Below are 17439 nucleotides of genomic sequence, written 5' to 3' on the forward strand. Positions count from 1 at the left end.
TATTATATGTATATACATATTGTGTGTGTGTGTGTGTGTGTGTAGAGAAAAGAAAGGGAGGAAAGGAAGGAGAAACACAGAGACAGAGAGAGAAACAGAGTCAGAGAAAACAAAGAGAATAAGAGAAAGAGAGACAGAGAGACAAAGACAGAGATAGAGAAAGACGGAGAGAGGGAGAGAGAGAGAGAAAGAGAGAGAGAGAGAGAGAGAGAGAGAGAGAGAGAGAGAGAGAGAGAGAGAGAGAAAATGAATCAGTAAATCTTGATGAATGGCAATCAAGTTTTACTTCATATAATATTGTTTTTCTTCTAAACTTTCTTTGTTCTAGTAATAACTAGCATTGATATGTTTTAAAGTTTGCAAAGCACTTTACAAATATCTCATTTATTTTTACAACAATCCTATGAGATAGGTACTATGATTATCTCCATTTTACATGGAGGTCAAAGGTAAAGTGATGTGCTCAGGGTCTCATAGTCAGTCACTAAGTGCCTGATGTTGGACTGAATTCAGTTCCCCTTGACTTCAGGGTCAGCCCTTAATCCACTATCAGCTAGCTGGCTTAGTAAACATGGCTTTAAAAATTGCTCTGCCATTATGTTCAAGAACATTACCAAGATCCTAGTTTCATTAATTTGGGGGAATCAGTTCTTCAATGAATATACAAATTGTTTACTTCTTGAATCACAAAAGAAATTTTATTTATACTAAATCCAGGCAAGTCCTATTTAAATTTAAATTTATAGTTCTCTAAATGAGAGAGTCACATTTGTTTGTCCAATGAGTATAAAAAATAAAATCCATTGGCCTTAATTAACAAGGGGTGGGTGTAGATGGGAGGATAATAAAGTCAAAGATTTAAATCTGGAAGGGAACTTGCAAAGATCAAGTCAAATGCCTTCATATTACAGAGGAGAAAAATGAGTCTAGAAAAGATTAATCTGAAAAGAGAAACAAATACGTATGTACACACATATATTCATAATACATATATACATATTTATATGTATATATTCACACATAAATATGTACATGCACATATTGTAGGGGAGAAAAGGAAGAGAAAAACAGATGACTTGCTTAGGATCACAGAACTAGGAATTGTCTAAGGCAGGATTTGAATTCATGTCTTCCTGATCCCAAGTCACTATACCTCCTGAAAATCAGTGAGAATCAGGCAAGTTTGAATTATAGGATTTATTTTATTTTTTCAGTTTATTGTATTTTTCAATGAGGAAACATTTATTTTCTCATCCTATTACCCAATCTCTCTTAACAAATATAAAGTCAAGTCAAACAAATTTGCCACACCATTCACATCCAAAAAATGTATGTTTTATCCTACATCTTGAATCCATCATGTCTCTGTCAAAAGGCATAGAGCAGGTCTCTAAAATCATGGCTGGCATTGGAATGAATTAGAGATCTCCAGTCTTTTAATTGTCTTTGCAATGGTATTATTATAAATTGTTTTCCTGGTTCTGCTTATTTCATTCTTCATTAATTTATCCAAGTTTTCCAGGTTTCTCTGAACCTTACCTTTCCTCATTTCTTATGGCACACTAGAATTCCATTACATTTACATGTTATATGGTAAGCACTCCTTTAATTTTTAGTTCTTTGTCACCAAAAAAAGCTGTTATAAATGCTTTTGTAATACAGATCGTTATAAAATTTATTTTAAAGAAATGCTATTGTCTTACTTGAAGTTAGAAGGACAGAGTTCAAATCTAGATTGCTTACTAGCTTTGTGATCTTGAGGAAATAATTTTCTGTCTCTGAGCCTCTTTTTTTCTCACCTGGGAAATGATGGGGTTGGATTAAATAATAGCTCAAATTTATATTGTGCATTAAGGTCTGCAAAGTGCTTTACATATATTATCTCAACAGTACTGTGAGGGAGGTAATATAGGCTCAGAAAGATTGTGACTAAATGATCTCTATGGTTCCTTTGCCAAATGAGACTAATAAGATGTTGCTAAATGAAGGTGCATGGGACTGGTTTTTTAAATGAACAAATAGTGAAAATACTTGTTTGCAAATGAGAATCTCTATACTATTTTTAAACCCTCTAATTCTTTTAGATAAGTTTAATAGTCCCCTTTGAATTTCTCTTCACAATAGTAATTTACTCAGCAAAAGCAATGATGCTTTCTTCTTGCTGTTCACATACCTAAAGAGTCTAAAATATCTTTTATGTCCACAACAATGCAGTCCAATTTATAACTGTCTTGATGAGAAGGAGCATCTGTTTCTCCATATCCTCTCAAATCCAAAGCTACAACTCGATATTCACTTTTAAATTCCCGTAATTGATAGCGCCAAGAGTACCTGTGTTAGAAAGAGAAATTAAACATGGGAGATGGTATATTAAATTCTAAGTGAAAAACCACCTTATACACCATTTGAGATAAAAAGAGTAATATTTATATAACACTTTATAGTTTACAAAATGCATTATAAATATTATCTCATTTGATCTTCATAACAATCCTAATAGGTACTATCATTATCCCCGTATTTCAGATAAGAGAACTGAGGCAGACTGAGGTTGAGGATCAAACAACTAGTAGATTTGAGAAAGGATTTGAACTCACGTCTTCCTTAAATAGAAATATGTCTATTAACAAACCTAGAAGTGATGTTTGTCTGGAATGTTTGTCTTCCTCGTCAGACAAGAATACAGGATCTCAGATTCAGATCTGGAAAAGACTGTATAATAATAGTTACCCGGTCCAACATCTTCATGGTAAGAATGGGGAAAATGAAGCCAGGAGAGGTGATGTGATTTGTCCAAAGGCAGACAGCTAATAATTTGAATCCTGGGTTCTCTCTGCCTCAAGGAGCATTTCTTTTCCTATTTTGCCAAACTGAGCTGTTCTTGTTGTCAAGATCACCTTTCTGTTAAATTTTTATATATTTTGATGCTATCACTATATGGAGCATTAACTGAATGATAAAGTTAAGTTGCAGCTGATGGGAAGTCATGTCTTTTTTCTAGAGGTAATTAAAAGATTTCATGATGACAAAAAGATGAGAATCAAGATGAACTGGAGAAATTACTCAAAGCTCATTATTTAGATCAGAAGGTGGAGTGAAGAGAGTTAAACCCTCTTTCAATGCAAGATTATTTGCTTGACCTGAGACCATTTACTTATTTCCCTAAAGAAACACACTTTACTCACCTGACTCCACTGTAGAATGGAACCCCATTTTTTTTAGCAGTAACAGCTTAGTAATGGATGAAACAGTCTAAAGATAAAAGAAAATTAGCAATTACCATAGAAATATTAAAATTATCAAAGTTAGAGATAAATCTCTGCTTACTAAAGTTTAAATCCTATGGTAATGATTCCAAATAAAGAATAGAAGTGAAATAATAGTGGGGAGACTAAACTAAAATTGTTAATAAAAATAATCTTTTGGATTTTGTGAAATACAGAAGTCAACGAAATTCAATCCAGATGAGAGAAATGGTTGGGATAAAAATTAGATTAGCAGAATCACAGAAGTTTTTCATCAACAAGGGATTTTTAAAAGCATCAAAAGGAATCCTCTCGTTTTACAAATAAAGAAACTGAAACCCAAAGAAGGGAAGATTTTTGGGGTGTGGTGGGGAAGGAAACCAACAAAAGTTTCTGTAGAAGATGGCATTCAAGCTGAATCTTGAAGGAAGCCAAGGAAATTAAAAGGTGGAGATGAGAAAGGAGAGTATCCAGGCAAGAAGAGGGTAACTACGGCAAAGGCAGCAAGATGGCAGATGGATTGTCATGTACATAAGAAAAGCAAATAAACCAGCAGCTTGGATTATAGAGTACAACGGAGGTGAGAAAAGAGTAAGAATATGGAAAAGCTAGGAAGGTATCTGATTGTTCATTATTTAATTGATTAGTTGTATTCTGGTTCTTTGTAACCCCATGTGGGGTTTTCTTGGCAAAGATATTGGAATGGTTTGTTGTTTCCTTCTCCAACTCATTTTACAGATGAGGAAACTGAGGAAAATAGGGTGAAATGACTTTCCCAGGATCACACTGCTAGGAAGTGTCTGAGGCTGGATTTTTATTCAGGTTGGTCCGACTCAAGGTCCTTTTGCTCTATGCATAGTACTACCTTACTGCCCTGCATATCAAGATGTGAAGACCTTTAAATGCCCTTTCATTATTTTTATCTTGGAGATAATGGGGACCCTCTGGAATTTAACTGAGGGTCATATGTGTATGTGTGTGTGTGAAATAGTCAGACCTCCAATTTAGGAGAATCATTATTGTAAAAGATGGACAGACAAGACATAGCAATCAATTAGACCTCAAATGTCATAGTTGAGACTGAGTGAAGCAAAGGTTGATGAGAGATATGGAGAAGGTAGAAGCAAGGTCTGACAACTGGTTGATATAGGAAGTGAATGAGAGGGAGGAAAGGAGGATGTTGAGGTTTTTTAGGTTATGTCCTTCATTAGAATGTATGTTCCTTGAAAGCAGGAAATCTTGTTGCTTTTCTGTGTTTGTGTAGTAGGCACTCGATACATGTTTATTTATTCATCCATTGACATGAACATAAAACCATTAAGTATAAAACTGACATCTAGATTGGTTCCTATAATGACAGGAGATGTCCTCCCCTCCTCTCACTATACTCCTTCCACTGATAGGGAAAATTGAAGATTTAGAATGTCATAATTCAGGTGACAATTTAAGGAAAGACTGGTCTGGAAGACAAAGCTCATCCTCGGACCCCAGTCCCTCAGTGGTTAGGTACCAGTTCATTCCTTTCAACCTCTCACAAACAAACAGACAGAACAAAAAAGAAACCTTGTTCTCCAGAATCAAGGAAAGGAATATAAACAGCCTTGGCTAGAAACAAGACTTCTGGACACAATTCCTGACATCAAGAATAATAGCACTGACTACTAGACACTTTATTAACAGTACTCCTCAGCAAGCAAGGTCAAGGTCTCAGTGAAGCTCCTCAGCAAAGGAAAGGAGTAAGGGCGAGAAGAGGAGAGACTGAGGCTGAATGATGATCAGCAGGAGGTCAGTTTCCCTTGTGAAGTCAGATAGGTCTTGCCTACCTGCCTCCCTTACAATACAAGATACAGCAGAGTTGCTCTCTAGCTGTGATGTCTGCTAAGTCCGTTTCCTTGCACTAATTAAATGCTGGAAGCACATAGTATCCTAGCAGTGTCAGTACCACGGCCAGGGATTGGTCTACCTTTTGAGGTCCAAAATCTTTCATCAGTTGTGGGAAATGAATGACAAGAACAATTTACATTTATATAATGCTTTAAGGCTGGCAAATTACTTCTATCACCATGATCCTAAAAAGTAGATAGTGCAAGTATTATAATGCCCATTTTATAAATGAGGAAAGGAATGTCCCTGAAGTAAGAGGGATTTGGAATCCCTCTTGATAAACATTGGGTAATAGCTTCCGTTGTTATTATTATCATTAGAAGTAGCAGCAGCAGTACTAATAGTAATATTTCAGCAGGGTAGTACTTTAGTAATAGCAGTAATTAGTAATAGTTAGTAGTAATAGTAGTCATAATAAATTAGTAGTAGTAATAATAATATTAACAGGTATTTGATATGCATATTTCCTATAAGGGTTTTGTTTATCTTTTTCCAATGGGGAGAACATAGTGATTTTTGTTCATTGAAAAACAATTAAATTAAAAATTTCAAGTTGCTAGGATTTATGTAGTGCTTTAAAATTTATGACACATTATATAATTTTTTCCTCATTTGATTCTCACAACAGCTACATGCTATTTTATTGCCAGATAGTCTATTTTAGCCACAGATAATGAAACTGAGACATAGAGAGGTTAATTAGGATCACACAAATAGAATTTAAACATAGATCTTCATGATTTCAAGACCAATGTTCTCTCTGTTGTGTCCCGTAGCATTGTTAATCATCTGATTGTTACAAAACATGCATCATCTTCTTTCTCTGAAAAAGCTAATTTGCCAATATATTATTCCATCTTAATGTTTTCCTATGAGTTTTTCATAATTCTTGGGATTGATTTTATTTTTATTATTCATTTATTAGTTTTCAAAATTCATTTTTGTAGGATTTTGAGTTCCAAATTTTTTTCTCTCTCCCTCTCTCCCTTCTCTCCTTCTCCAAGACAGCAAGCAACTGCTATAGGTTATACATGTACAATCATTTAAAACATATTTCCATATTAGTCATGATGTGAAAGAAAAATAAGAACAAAAGGGGAAAATTATGAGAAAGAAAAGACGAACAACAAAAAAGGTGAAAGTAATATGCTTCGATCCACATTCAGTTTCCATAGTTCTCTCTCTGGATGCAGACGGTATTTTCCATTCCTGGAATTGAGCTTAGTTCAATTTGAACATAGGCTTCCTGAGGGCAAAAACTATCTCAGTTTGATTTCTACTACATAACCTAATAGTTGGCACCTGGTAGGTGCTTAATAAGCTTGTTGATTTAATTATTTATCTTAATATCTGAAGCATTTAATAGCATCACTTAGTGGAGCACATTACTAATTTGGGTGATATCTTCCAGGAAGTGCCCTCTTGTTCACTAAAGGTAAAAAATAGGCTGATTTGTCCTGTTTCAAGATTTAATACCCCCTCAAAATTAGGGAATTTAATAAGCCTTTTGATCCATGTGTCAGATTTATTGTTAGTTTGTATAATAAGAAATGTTTTTATTTCAAAGAAGAAGAACAAATGGGTCTGGGTCATGGGTTTGAGAGTGAAAGAGGTGAAAGTCAGAATATTCTAATGCAGTGGTTCTGAAAGTATGGTCTAGAGAATCCTGGGGATCTCTAAAACCCTTTTAGAGGGTCTACAAATTCAAAAATAGTTTTTATTTCCAATATGGTAAATGTCTATAAACATAATCCAGATAAACAAAAACGCTTTGGAGAGATCCTTAATAATTTTTAATAGGATAAAGATATTGAAAGCAAAAGTTTGAGAAGATACACTGGCAACAAGGAAGGTGAGTGGTACAGTGGTTAGAGTACCAGGCTTGGAGTCACAAGGAACTAAGTTCAAATCTGATCTCAGACACCTACTAGTCACTTGACCCAGCTTTCCTCAGTTTTCTCATCTGTAAAATGAGCTGGAGAAGGAAATGGCCAACCACTCCACTATCTTTGCCAAGAAAACTCCAAAAGTGGTCACAGAGAGTTGAACAGAACTGAAACAAGTAAACAACAATGAGACTCTGGCAATATTATAAGCAAATAGGTAATGAGTCTGGGATGCCAAGCAGACCCCCTTTGGTTAACTATGGTGACCCAGAAATTAATATTATCCAGGATAGGCAGACATGGATGGCTTGCCATGTGCACTACTGGAAAGCAATTTCCAAGTCACTAAGAAAACATCTACTTAAGTTTTTCAGGTTTTGTTTTTTTGTTTTATGTGTTGTTTTGTTTTGTTTTGTTTTTACAAAAAGTGGTTTTTTTCAGTACCTTAAATAAATCAGTGGTTGTATCTTCATTTGTCATTTATAATGGGAATCCTTGGCTCTCATAGCTATACCTGTAAAGATGATCCCAAAATCTAAATCTCTAGCCCTGACCTCTTGTCTGAGCTATAGGTTTGCACTGACAAATTTTTATGGAGCGTTCTCAATCTGAACATCCTTCTAATATTCAATCCTTCCAAATCACCATTTTTCTCAATAGTCTCACCACTTATTTAGTTCTACAGGCTCAAATCCTTGGGGTCATCTTTCATTTCTGTCTTTCTTTCACTTCTCATATCTAATCAAGCAGCCAAGTTCTAAGGATTCTATCTCTGAAAAAATCTTTTATATATGTGCGCCATTCCCTTCATCTAAGGCAGATTAACACCGAATCAGGTACAGGTCCTGATTAATATCTGCCATAAATAGGTCTTCCTTCCTTCACTCTTTACCCTGAGATGCTCATGTCTTCCTTCTACTCAGAAACCTTCAGTCATCCTTACTGCTTTACAGAATAAAGTCTAGATATTTTTGCTGGCATTCAAGGTCCTCTACCATCTGGTACCCATTTTACCTTTCCACATTTATGAACTACTTGGTATTCTCCCAGTCCCCTGAATTTGTTCATAGTGTTCTAGAGAAGTAGGTAGAGTGCTGACATGAAGATCTGAGTTCAAATTCCATCTGAGACACTCACTAGTCATTTAACTTTTTTCTACTTCAGTTTTCTTAACTATAAAATGGGTATAATAATGGCATCTTTCTCTGACATTGTAACTGATAAATTTGATTTAAGAATAATAATGTTTATTATTTATTTATAATAAAAAGTATAATAATATTTACTATTTATAGAGTTAGTAAACAAATGATGTGTCTGTAGACTACATTTCTGGTGTGATAATAATACAAATACAGACTTAGCATCTTTTATTTTTATTTTCTTATACATGGTTAAATTCTTTATATTTTGGAGTGTCAAAGTTTTACATAATTCAAATTTTCTGTATTTTCAAAATGAGACAAGTTTTACTTTTGTTACTAATAACAATGCTGACAATGCTTTTGTAAATTAAACATTTCCTTAGAATTTGACAAATAATATACTAAAATTCCCAAGAGATAGAATGAGAACTCTTATAGTAACTGCAAAAATATATTGTCCTCATAAAGCTCCATTCCTAAGTTAAAAAATATATTGACATCTAATCTGCATTTCAGCTCACAGCTTCCCAACGGACTGTGAGCAATTTGAGCTATACTAAGCTTTTTGATGGTTAGCAGTCCCTGGCTCAAAGTAGGTACTTACTGAATGTTTATTGATTGAGTGATTAAACTTATAAAATTACCCATATGTTCACTTCATAAGATGATAAAGAAAATCTTTTTTGTTGTTGTTTTAAATTTAAATCCTTAGGTTAGTTACTGAGAAAAACTGTCAAATCTCATTGTAATTGATGAAGTAGACTTCAAAAATGGCATTCCCTGAACAATTTTCATTTATTGATGACGAACTATTTGAACTATTTTAACCAATATTTGAGGGTCAGCTAGGTGGCAAAGTGGTGAGAGTACCCAGGTCAGAGTCGGGAAAACTCACTTTCCTGAGTTTAAATCTGGTCTCAAACATTTCCTAGCTGTCTGACTCCGGGCAAGTCACTTAACCCTGGTTACCTCAGTTTCCTCATGTGTAAAATGAACTGGACAAGGAAATGGAAAATCACTCCAGTATCTTTGCCAAGAAAAGCCTAAACGGGGTCTTGAAGAGATAGACAAAACTCAAAAAACCGAACAACAACAAAAAACCAACTATTTGATTTATTTTCATCTATATTTCCATTTACTTCTTCCAGGCTAGTTAACAGCAAGAGGTTTATCAAAACGCCAGGCACTTTCCCAGGTTTTACTCTATTAAAATAACAAAGGTTTTGTTCTTCAGATGCAGAACAGCCTTTCTCCTGTTTTCTGCATCTCTTGTGGAGGCTGGGCTGTTGTGATCAGCCACTTTGTGCTCAGTAGCATAAATAACCTTTTGTAAAATGCTCACATGCCTCATCACTCAAGAATTTTGATGAATATATTTTCTACAGCTGGTGAGAAAAAGGACTCTAAGCACTCAAAGAAACTGCTTTGTCAGCTCAAAATATTTTTAAAACTGATTCAGAAGGAGGAGGGGAGAGGACAACAGAATGTCATCCTTTTGCAGAAGAACCTTATTTTCAAATACATCTTGCCAAGGTAACTTGGTGTGCATTTAGATTTCTATCATACCTTTGTTAGCTTCCTTCAGCTGGACAGGGAATTGCATTGTTTTTGAAAAGTTCCTAAGTCTATAAAAGCAGAGCTATATGGCAGGAAGACACTTTCTCTGGAGTAAGATTGACACCATCTATATGTCATTGGATGTCACTTAACTTCACTGGGACTCAGTTCCTTTATATTTTTTATTGCACTTAATAGTATTTTATTTTATTTTCTCTTCAATTACATGTAAAGACTTCCATGGACAATTCTAAGATGGCCATGAGGATGCAGTATGAGAGGTTATGTTGTTGAGTAGAAGAAGGATCAACTTGGAGTCAATGAAATGGGGTTGGAATCTCAGGGTTGTGACACTTGGTGTATGAAGATGGAGAAATCTCTGGCTTCTCTGGTTTTAGAAAGGGAACTGTAATTGGTACTACCTACTTTCTTAGGGAACAGGTAAGAAGAGTACTTTGTGTACTATGGAGCTTTCCATAAAAGCAATATTAGAGAAAAGAGAACAGGAGAAAGGAGAGTATTCCCACCCGGAATGGAGAACCAAGAACTTTCCAATTCTTATTTTTCATGTTTTTCCTTCCAAGGAGAATGATCTTTGTACTAGAAAGAATAAGGGGGAAAATAGACCAATAGAGAATTGATAACCAGACTAAGTAGGGAGATATCCTAAGAGAAGGTCTGATTTTTCTTCCTGAGTTCACATTATCAGTCCCAAATGAACAAAGTCTTAGGGTAACAAGAGAAAGGACAGACATAGTTGCTGAGCCACTGCCAGAGGTCTCTGAAAGTTCAAAGAGAATGGAAAAGAAACTTGGGCCTTGAGAAAGAGCAGAAGTCTCAATTTTTAGAAAGGTAAAGAAAATGAATGATAAATATTGGCTGGTTTTGCCCTTCAGGAAATTAGGTGGGGCAGTATATAGAGTGCCAGACATAGGATCAGAAAGACCCATGTCAAACCCAGTCTTGAACACTTACTAGTGGCAAGTCAATTAACTTATACTTGCCTCAGTTTCCCCAGCTGTAAAATAGCTTCTACCTCCCAGGGTTGTTGTGAAGATCAAATAAAATAATATTTGTAACTCTCTATTAGCACAATGCATGGTACATAATAGCTACTTATGCCTATTGCCTTCCTTCTTTTTTTCAAGTATATATTTTTCATGAGCAGCATATCTTACTATGTGGCATAGTAGAGAGAGTGCTGAATATATTCAAGAAAAGCTGTGTTCAAATTCATCTGTGACCAAGGATTCTTAAACTTTCTATGTGGGGACTTCTAAATATGGGTTTCTTTAATTTGATTGAGTTTTTTTTTTTGTTTTTTAAAAAATATTTTGAAAACTATATTTCAATACAATTAATTTCCCTTGTAATCCTATATATTTAAAAACATTATTCTAAGAAGTGTTCTATATATTTTTACTAAACTGCTAAAAAGATTTTTGGAGAGCAATTTAGAATTATGCCCAAAGAGTTATAAAACTGTATATTCTTTGACTCCCCAATACCATTGTTAGGTCTGTTTCCCAAGATGATGACAGGAAAAAAAAGGAAAATAAATTGTATGTTCCTTTTTTTCCTCTTTTCATTTTGTCTTTTTTATTTCAATAAGGTTTTGTTTATCCAATTACATGTAAAGATACTTTTCAACTTTTTTTTTTTTTTTTGTAAAATTTTGAGTTCCAGATTTTTTTTCTCCTTCCTTCCCTTATCTCCTTTCTCTCCAAGACAACAGGCAATCTGATTTAGGCTATATACATACAATACTTTTAAACATATTTCTGCATTTGTCATGTTGTGAAAGAAAAATAAGAACAAAAGGGAAAAAGCATGAGGAAAATAGTATGAGATTAAAATATTATGCTTTTGATAGTTGTGGAAATGTGTATAGAAGAACTGCACATGTTTAACATACATTAGATTACTTGCCATCTAGGGAAAGGGATAGGAGGAAGAGAAGGAAAAGAATTGAAAGACAAGGTTTTGCAAGGGTGAATGCTGAAAATGTGTATGTTTTGAAAATAAAGAGCTTTAATAATGTAAAAATAGGAAAAAAAGAAAGCAAATAATATGCTTTGATATGCATTGTGTCCATCTGGATGTGGATAGCATTTTCTAGCCCAGATCTATTGGAATCATTTTGGATCACTATATTGCTGAGAAGAGCCAAATCTATCTTATTTTGATCATCATATAATCTTGCTATTACTGTGTACAATGTTCTCCTGATTCTGCTCACTTTACTCAACATCAGTTCATATAAATATTTGCAGGCTTTTCTGAAGTCAGCCTGATCATCAATTCTTGAACAATAATCTTCCATTACATCTGTATACCATAAGTTATTCAGCCATTTCCAAGTTGATGGGTATCCCCTCAATTTCCAATTCCTTGACACTACAAAAAAGCTGCTACAAACCCCTTTGCACATTTCTCCTCTTTTATGATTTCTTTGGGATACAGACACAATTGTGGCACTCCTGGATCAAAGGGTATGCACAGTCCTTTGGGTAAAAAAACTTATATGTTCTAAAATATTTATGGCAGTTCTCTTTGTAGTGACAAAGAATTCAGAAATGACGGGGATGCTCATCAATTGGGGAATGGCTGAATAAGTTGTGGAATATGATTGTGATGGAATATTAAAGAAAAAATGATGAGCAGGATGCTTTCAGAAAAAAACAAAAAGACTTACATGAACTGATGTGGAATGAAATGAGCAGAACCAGCAATATGTTCCAAGAGTTAACTGTGAATGACTAAGCTATACTGAGTAATATGATCTTTTAAATCAATTATGGAAGGAAATTGCTATCCACTTCCAGAAAAAGAACTGATATATGGAAATATGTATTGTTTGGTTTCACAATATACATACAACACATGTATAAAATGTTGACCTTCTCTAATGTGGGATTGGAATGGATTTAGAACTTAGAACCCAAAATGTAAATTTTTTAAAAGTCTGTGACCAAAAAATAGAAATGGTCAAAAGCCTGCTCTAAGGCTTTTTTACTAAATTAAAGGCAGATTAACACACTAGCCTGTTATTAAAGGGAAGGTAAGTTATTAACTAGGTTGTTTGCATAGAGGAGAGTAATAGGATTAGAATCAGGAAGACTCATTTTTATGAGTTCAGATGGGGTCTGGGATACCTCCTTGCTGTATGAGCCTGGGAAAGTCATTTAACCTAGTTTGCCTCAGTTTCCTCGTCTGTAAAATGAGCTGGAGAAGGAAATGGCCAACCACTCCAGTAGCTTTGCCAAGAAAATCCCAAATGAGGTCACAAAGAATCAGACTAGATTGAAAAACACAACAAGCTATTAATTAACAATATTTTCATCTGAGACAAGTGGCTCAATAGCCAATGTGGTGTCGAACTCAAAAATAGAAACGAATCTCTGAAGCTGTATTTCAACTTAGAGAACCACAAATGAGCATCTCTGCTGTACTGTATTTTCACTTATTTTGTCAAATATTTCTCAGTTACCTTTTAATCTGTTTTCTGCTGCACTTGAGGGTTATACTGGCAGTTCAGATCCTTTAAAACTCAAAGTACTAATTTTGACTTTGACACTTCTGAGACTACACAGAAATTTCTACCTTACTGGAAGGGCTGCAGTACAAAGTGGGCTGACACTGTCAAGGATGGAGACTGGCAAGAGAAGAGAGCGTTGTTGATGGACAAGACCATTGGCCACTAGAGATGGGGCAGACCCAGGAAGAGACACCCTCAGGGATGTGGATTTACCACCCTAGTGCAAATGACCTACCTAATTATGGCTCTGATTAAAGGGATGACAAATGACAAAGGAAGGCATAATTGTAAAGAATAAATATGGTTTCATCAAAATTAGGAGATATCACACTATCCTTATGCTCTTTTTTTTTGGGGGGGGCCCGGATTTACATACACACACCCACACATACACACACACACACACACACACACACACACACACACACACATTTACCTGGTTTCCAACAAACCATTTAGCAAAGATTTCCCTGCTATTATTGGGGACAAAATGGAGAGATGTGATCCAGACAACAGGATTGATAGCTAGGTAAATTCTGAAACTAATTTAAGTATTAGACCCTATGGAGTCATTAATTTTCTATCAGCTTAGTAGATCTTTAGGGTAGTAATCCAATAATCATTGATGGCCGGTACGTATTGAACATTGTTGCCACGCTTTGGATAAAGGCAGACATAGACTGCTTCTCTGATTTTACAGATAAAATAAAACAATAAGTATAGCTAACATATTAGGTAAATCAGAATACCTTGTCAGGCTAGAATGTTAGGATTTAGTTCATGAAATGAAATCTAATAGGACTGAACACAGAGCATTACAATTAAATTCAAAATAGCAATCTCACAAGTACAAAAGAGGACAAAAAGGACTTTAAAGCCATTTATTTGAAAGTGATTTGGGGGTTTCAGTGGACTGTGGGCTCAATAGTAGGTATGATATGGAAAATAAGCTAATGCAATTATTAATTAATACAATAAATTTAGGAACATGGGAGTGTGAGCTCTTTGATTTCAGGAACTTTTAAAAAATATTTTTGCTACTTGTTATATTCTCAGTGCTTAGTTCAATGCCTGGAACATAGTAAGTAAGCACGTAATAAATGCTTGTTAATTGACTGATTAGGCACATATGTACTCTTACATCCAGTGATGGAAGCAAGCTTTTAGGAGGATCATTGATAAATTGGATCATTGAAGAGAAATGACCAAGATGGAAAGAGGATACAGGCTTACAACATTCAATTCAACTCTACAAGCCAGATACTCTGCATTGGAGATACAGTGACAAAAATTAGACATCTTGTTTTCAAGGAACTTTTGTTATTCAGTTGTTTTTTTTCAGTCAGGTCTTCGTGACCCCATTTGGCTTTTTCTTAGCAAAAAGATTGGAGTGGTTGGCCATTTTCTTCTCCAGCTCATTTTACAGATAAGGAAACTGAGGCAAACAGGCTTAAGTGACTTGCCCAGGGTCACAGAGCTAGGAAATGTCTGAGGCTGGTTTGAACTCATAAAGATGAGTCTTCTTGTTTCTAAGCCCAGTGTTTGATCCATTATGCTACCTAGCTGCTTACTTGTCACATGAGGATTCGTTTTGAAATAAGTGGATATGCAGAAACAAGCACAATGAGGTAATATGAGAGCCATCATCAAGCATTTAAAAAGCTATTATATGGGAGAGGGCTTAGACCTTGTTTTACTTTGCCTACAGGATATAACTAGAAACATTAGGTGAAAATTACAGGGAAGCAGATTTTGATTTAGTATGAGAAAAAAACTTAATAATTAGAGACTTATCTAGCAATGCAATGGAGAGCCTGTGTTTGGGAGTATTCAGGTCACTGTCACTAAAGTTTTTGATATTATGGTTGGGATTCATGCTTTGGGTTATTCTGGGCAGCCTGAAAATCTCCCTCTAATTCTAGGGTTTTATTATTTTACAAATATAGAATGAATATTATCATTGAAAAGTAAGAAGCAGCACATCATCAATGAACACCTCATCAGTCAGCTGTGTTCATATGAATCAAAGCTAATAAAGCCAATGACTAATAGGAAAGAAGGATATCTTTGACACAGACAAGGAGGTAAGTGTTTGCTACAGCAATCGGGCTACCCATAATGTGTCTGGAGGTTCCATATTTTTAACTCTGATCATGTCATTCAGAAACTGCTTCTCTTGAATGTAAACCAAGCTCTTCATTTTGCTCATAAGCTTTCAGCTTATGGGAAGAGGTCTAATCCCTCAAAATTTTCTACAGTCCCACCTTTCTGATTTTATTTCCCATTATTCTCCTTAGGCATCATATGATCAGCAAAATTTCACTATTTACCATTCCCTAAATGCTCCATATGCCTTTTTTTGTCTGTTCTTATGTCTGTCTTTATTCACATTTTCCTTTCCATCTAGAAAGTCCCAATAGCAACCAAATCTTACTCATGCTCCAAGGGCTAAATCAAATGCTACCTCCTTCCATGAAGTCAAGTAATAATCCTCCTTCAAATAGATGTGATCTCTTAACTTCTGTTATATTTTATGTACACCACTCCAAAGATGTTAATTATAATTTATTTTCCATTGAAGTTATTTTTGTGGATGTTTTATTCTTACCCCCGCTCCTACTGGAGCACATACAAGGTATTTAATAGATGCTTGTTGAATTGAATGGAATTAATGTTTAATGGAATAATTCAAGAATTGATAGATATTTGGAGGTATGGATCCTGCCCCGAACCTCTCATATTATACCATCTTTTCTACCTCTCTACGTAGCCCAAGTTATCATAAGTAAAGTCAAACTACATTGTCCTTAGGGGAAAATATGGCCAAACATTCATTTTGACATCTTATCTAAAATAAAACTCCACATATAAAGGACATTTTAGCACCACTTTTGTATTCATTCAGTGAATTATGGTTTTTCCATCCAGTTGTTGATCAGACTGACCTATTTAGCTTATGAAACATCACAAAATCAGACCTTTGTGATCAAATATCAATTTCTCCTTTCACTAATACAAAAATTATTTTTTGAGTTCTGGTTAAAAAATTGATAATGGATTGTTTTATTTTCCTCACTATTTTTTCTGTACTTATTATTTGTCATGTTGTGTTCAAATATGGATGAGACAGTTTTCCCCTTAATTATAACTGGAGTAGGTTGCTATTTTCTTTCTAAAATTTGTGTTAACTACTATTGCAAACTATAGTACACATGACCAAAAAGAAAAGGTAAAATATGTATTACATTATAATGTGTCCTTTGGAACAGACAGACATCTTCCAGGGCCTCAGTTTCCTCAGTTATTAAAAGGGTGAGCTGGACAAGGATGATGGCTGATATGCCATCCAGTTTTAATTTTCTATGAAGTATTGATATGTTTACCGTTTGTTTGATGTTATTAGTTAACATTGATATTGTTATCAATATCAGCTTATTGACATTATTAGTTAAAAGTGTTTGTGGTAAGGTTGATGCCCATTGATGGGGAAATGGCTAAACTGTGGTACATGAATGTAATGAAATATTACTGTGCTGTAAGAAAGGATGAGTGTAATGAATACAGAGAAGATAGAAAGATCTATAGGAACTGATACAGATTAACTTAAGCAGAGCCAAGAACACAATATGTACAATGACCAAAACAATGTAAATAGAAAGAATAAAAATGGCAAATGCTACAAAATTATAAAGACCAAGAAGGACTCTAATGAAGAGATATGAGAAGACAACCCCAACCCAATCCGTCAGGGAGGTGGGCAGCCCACTCATGGCAGGTGTTACTCATGGCACAGGTTTTCAGTCTTTTTCACTGTATCCGTCAATTGTACTGATTTTTTTCTCTTTTAAAAATATTATTTGTTATAGGGAACAGGTCTGTGGAAGGGGGAAGAGGAAGGATACCAGGAATAACTATGACAATGTAAAAAACAGAAAGCATAAATAAAAACTTATTTGAGATTCCTGTGTACTTTCATGCTCCCCCTTCCTCTCCCAGCACTAAACTTCCTTAAAAGCAGTAGCCATAGGTGGATAGAATCCAGCCCTGGAGTCAAAAGGATCTGGGTTCAAATCTAGTCTCAGACACTTGACACTAGTTGTGTGACCTTGGAGGAGCCACTTAACCCCAGCTACCTCAAAATTTAAAAAAAAAAAAAAAGCCTCTTGTATCTTCTTTCTTTTATC

At 34.9% G+C, this 17439-nt stretch overlaps 1 protein-coding gene across 1 annotated transcript in view; it reads right to left on the reverse strand.

The window, feature by feature from the left end:
- EPHX4 (epoxide hydrolase 4) overlaps positions 1-17439 on the reverse strand; it is a 33501-nt gene that overhangs the window by 10569 nt on the left and 5493 nt on the right. The window contains exon 3 of the mRNA XM_052000006.1: positions 2174-2331. Within this exon, the coding sequence (XP_051855966.1) occupies positions 2174-2331 (158 nt within the window). The remainder of the gene's footprint in view (positions 1-2173; positions 2332-17439) is intronic.

This window comes from Antechinus flavipes, chromosome 4 (assembly GCF_016432865.1).
Source record: "Antechinus flavipes isolate AdamAnt ecotype Samford, QLD, Australia chromosome 4, AdamAnt_v2, whole genome shotgun sequence".
Lineage (NCBI taxonomy): Eukaryota > Metazoa > Chordata > Mammalia > Dasyuromorphia > Dasyuridae > Antechinus > Antechinus flavipes.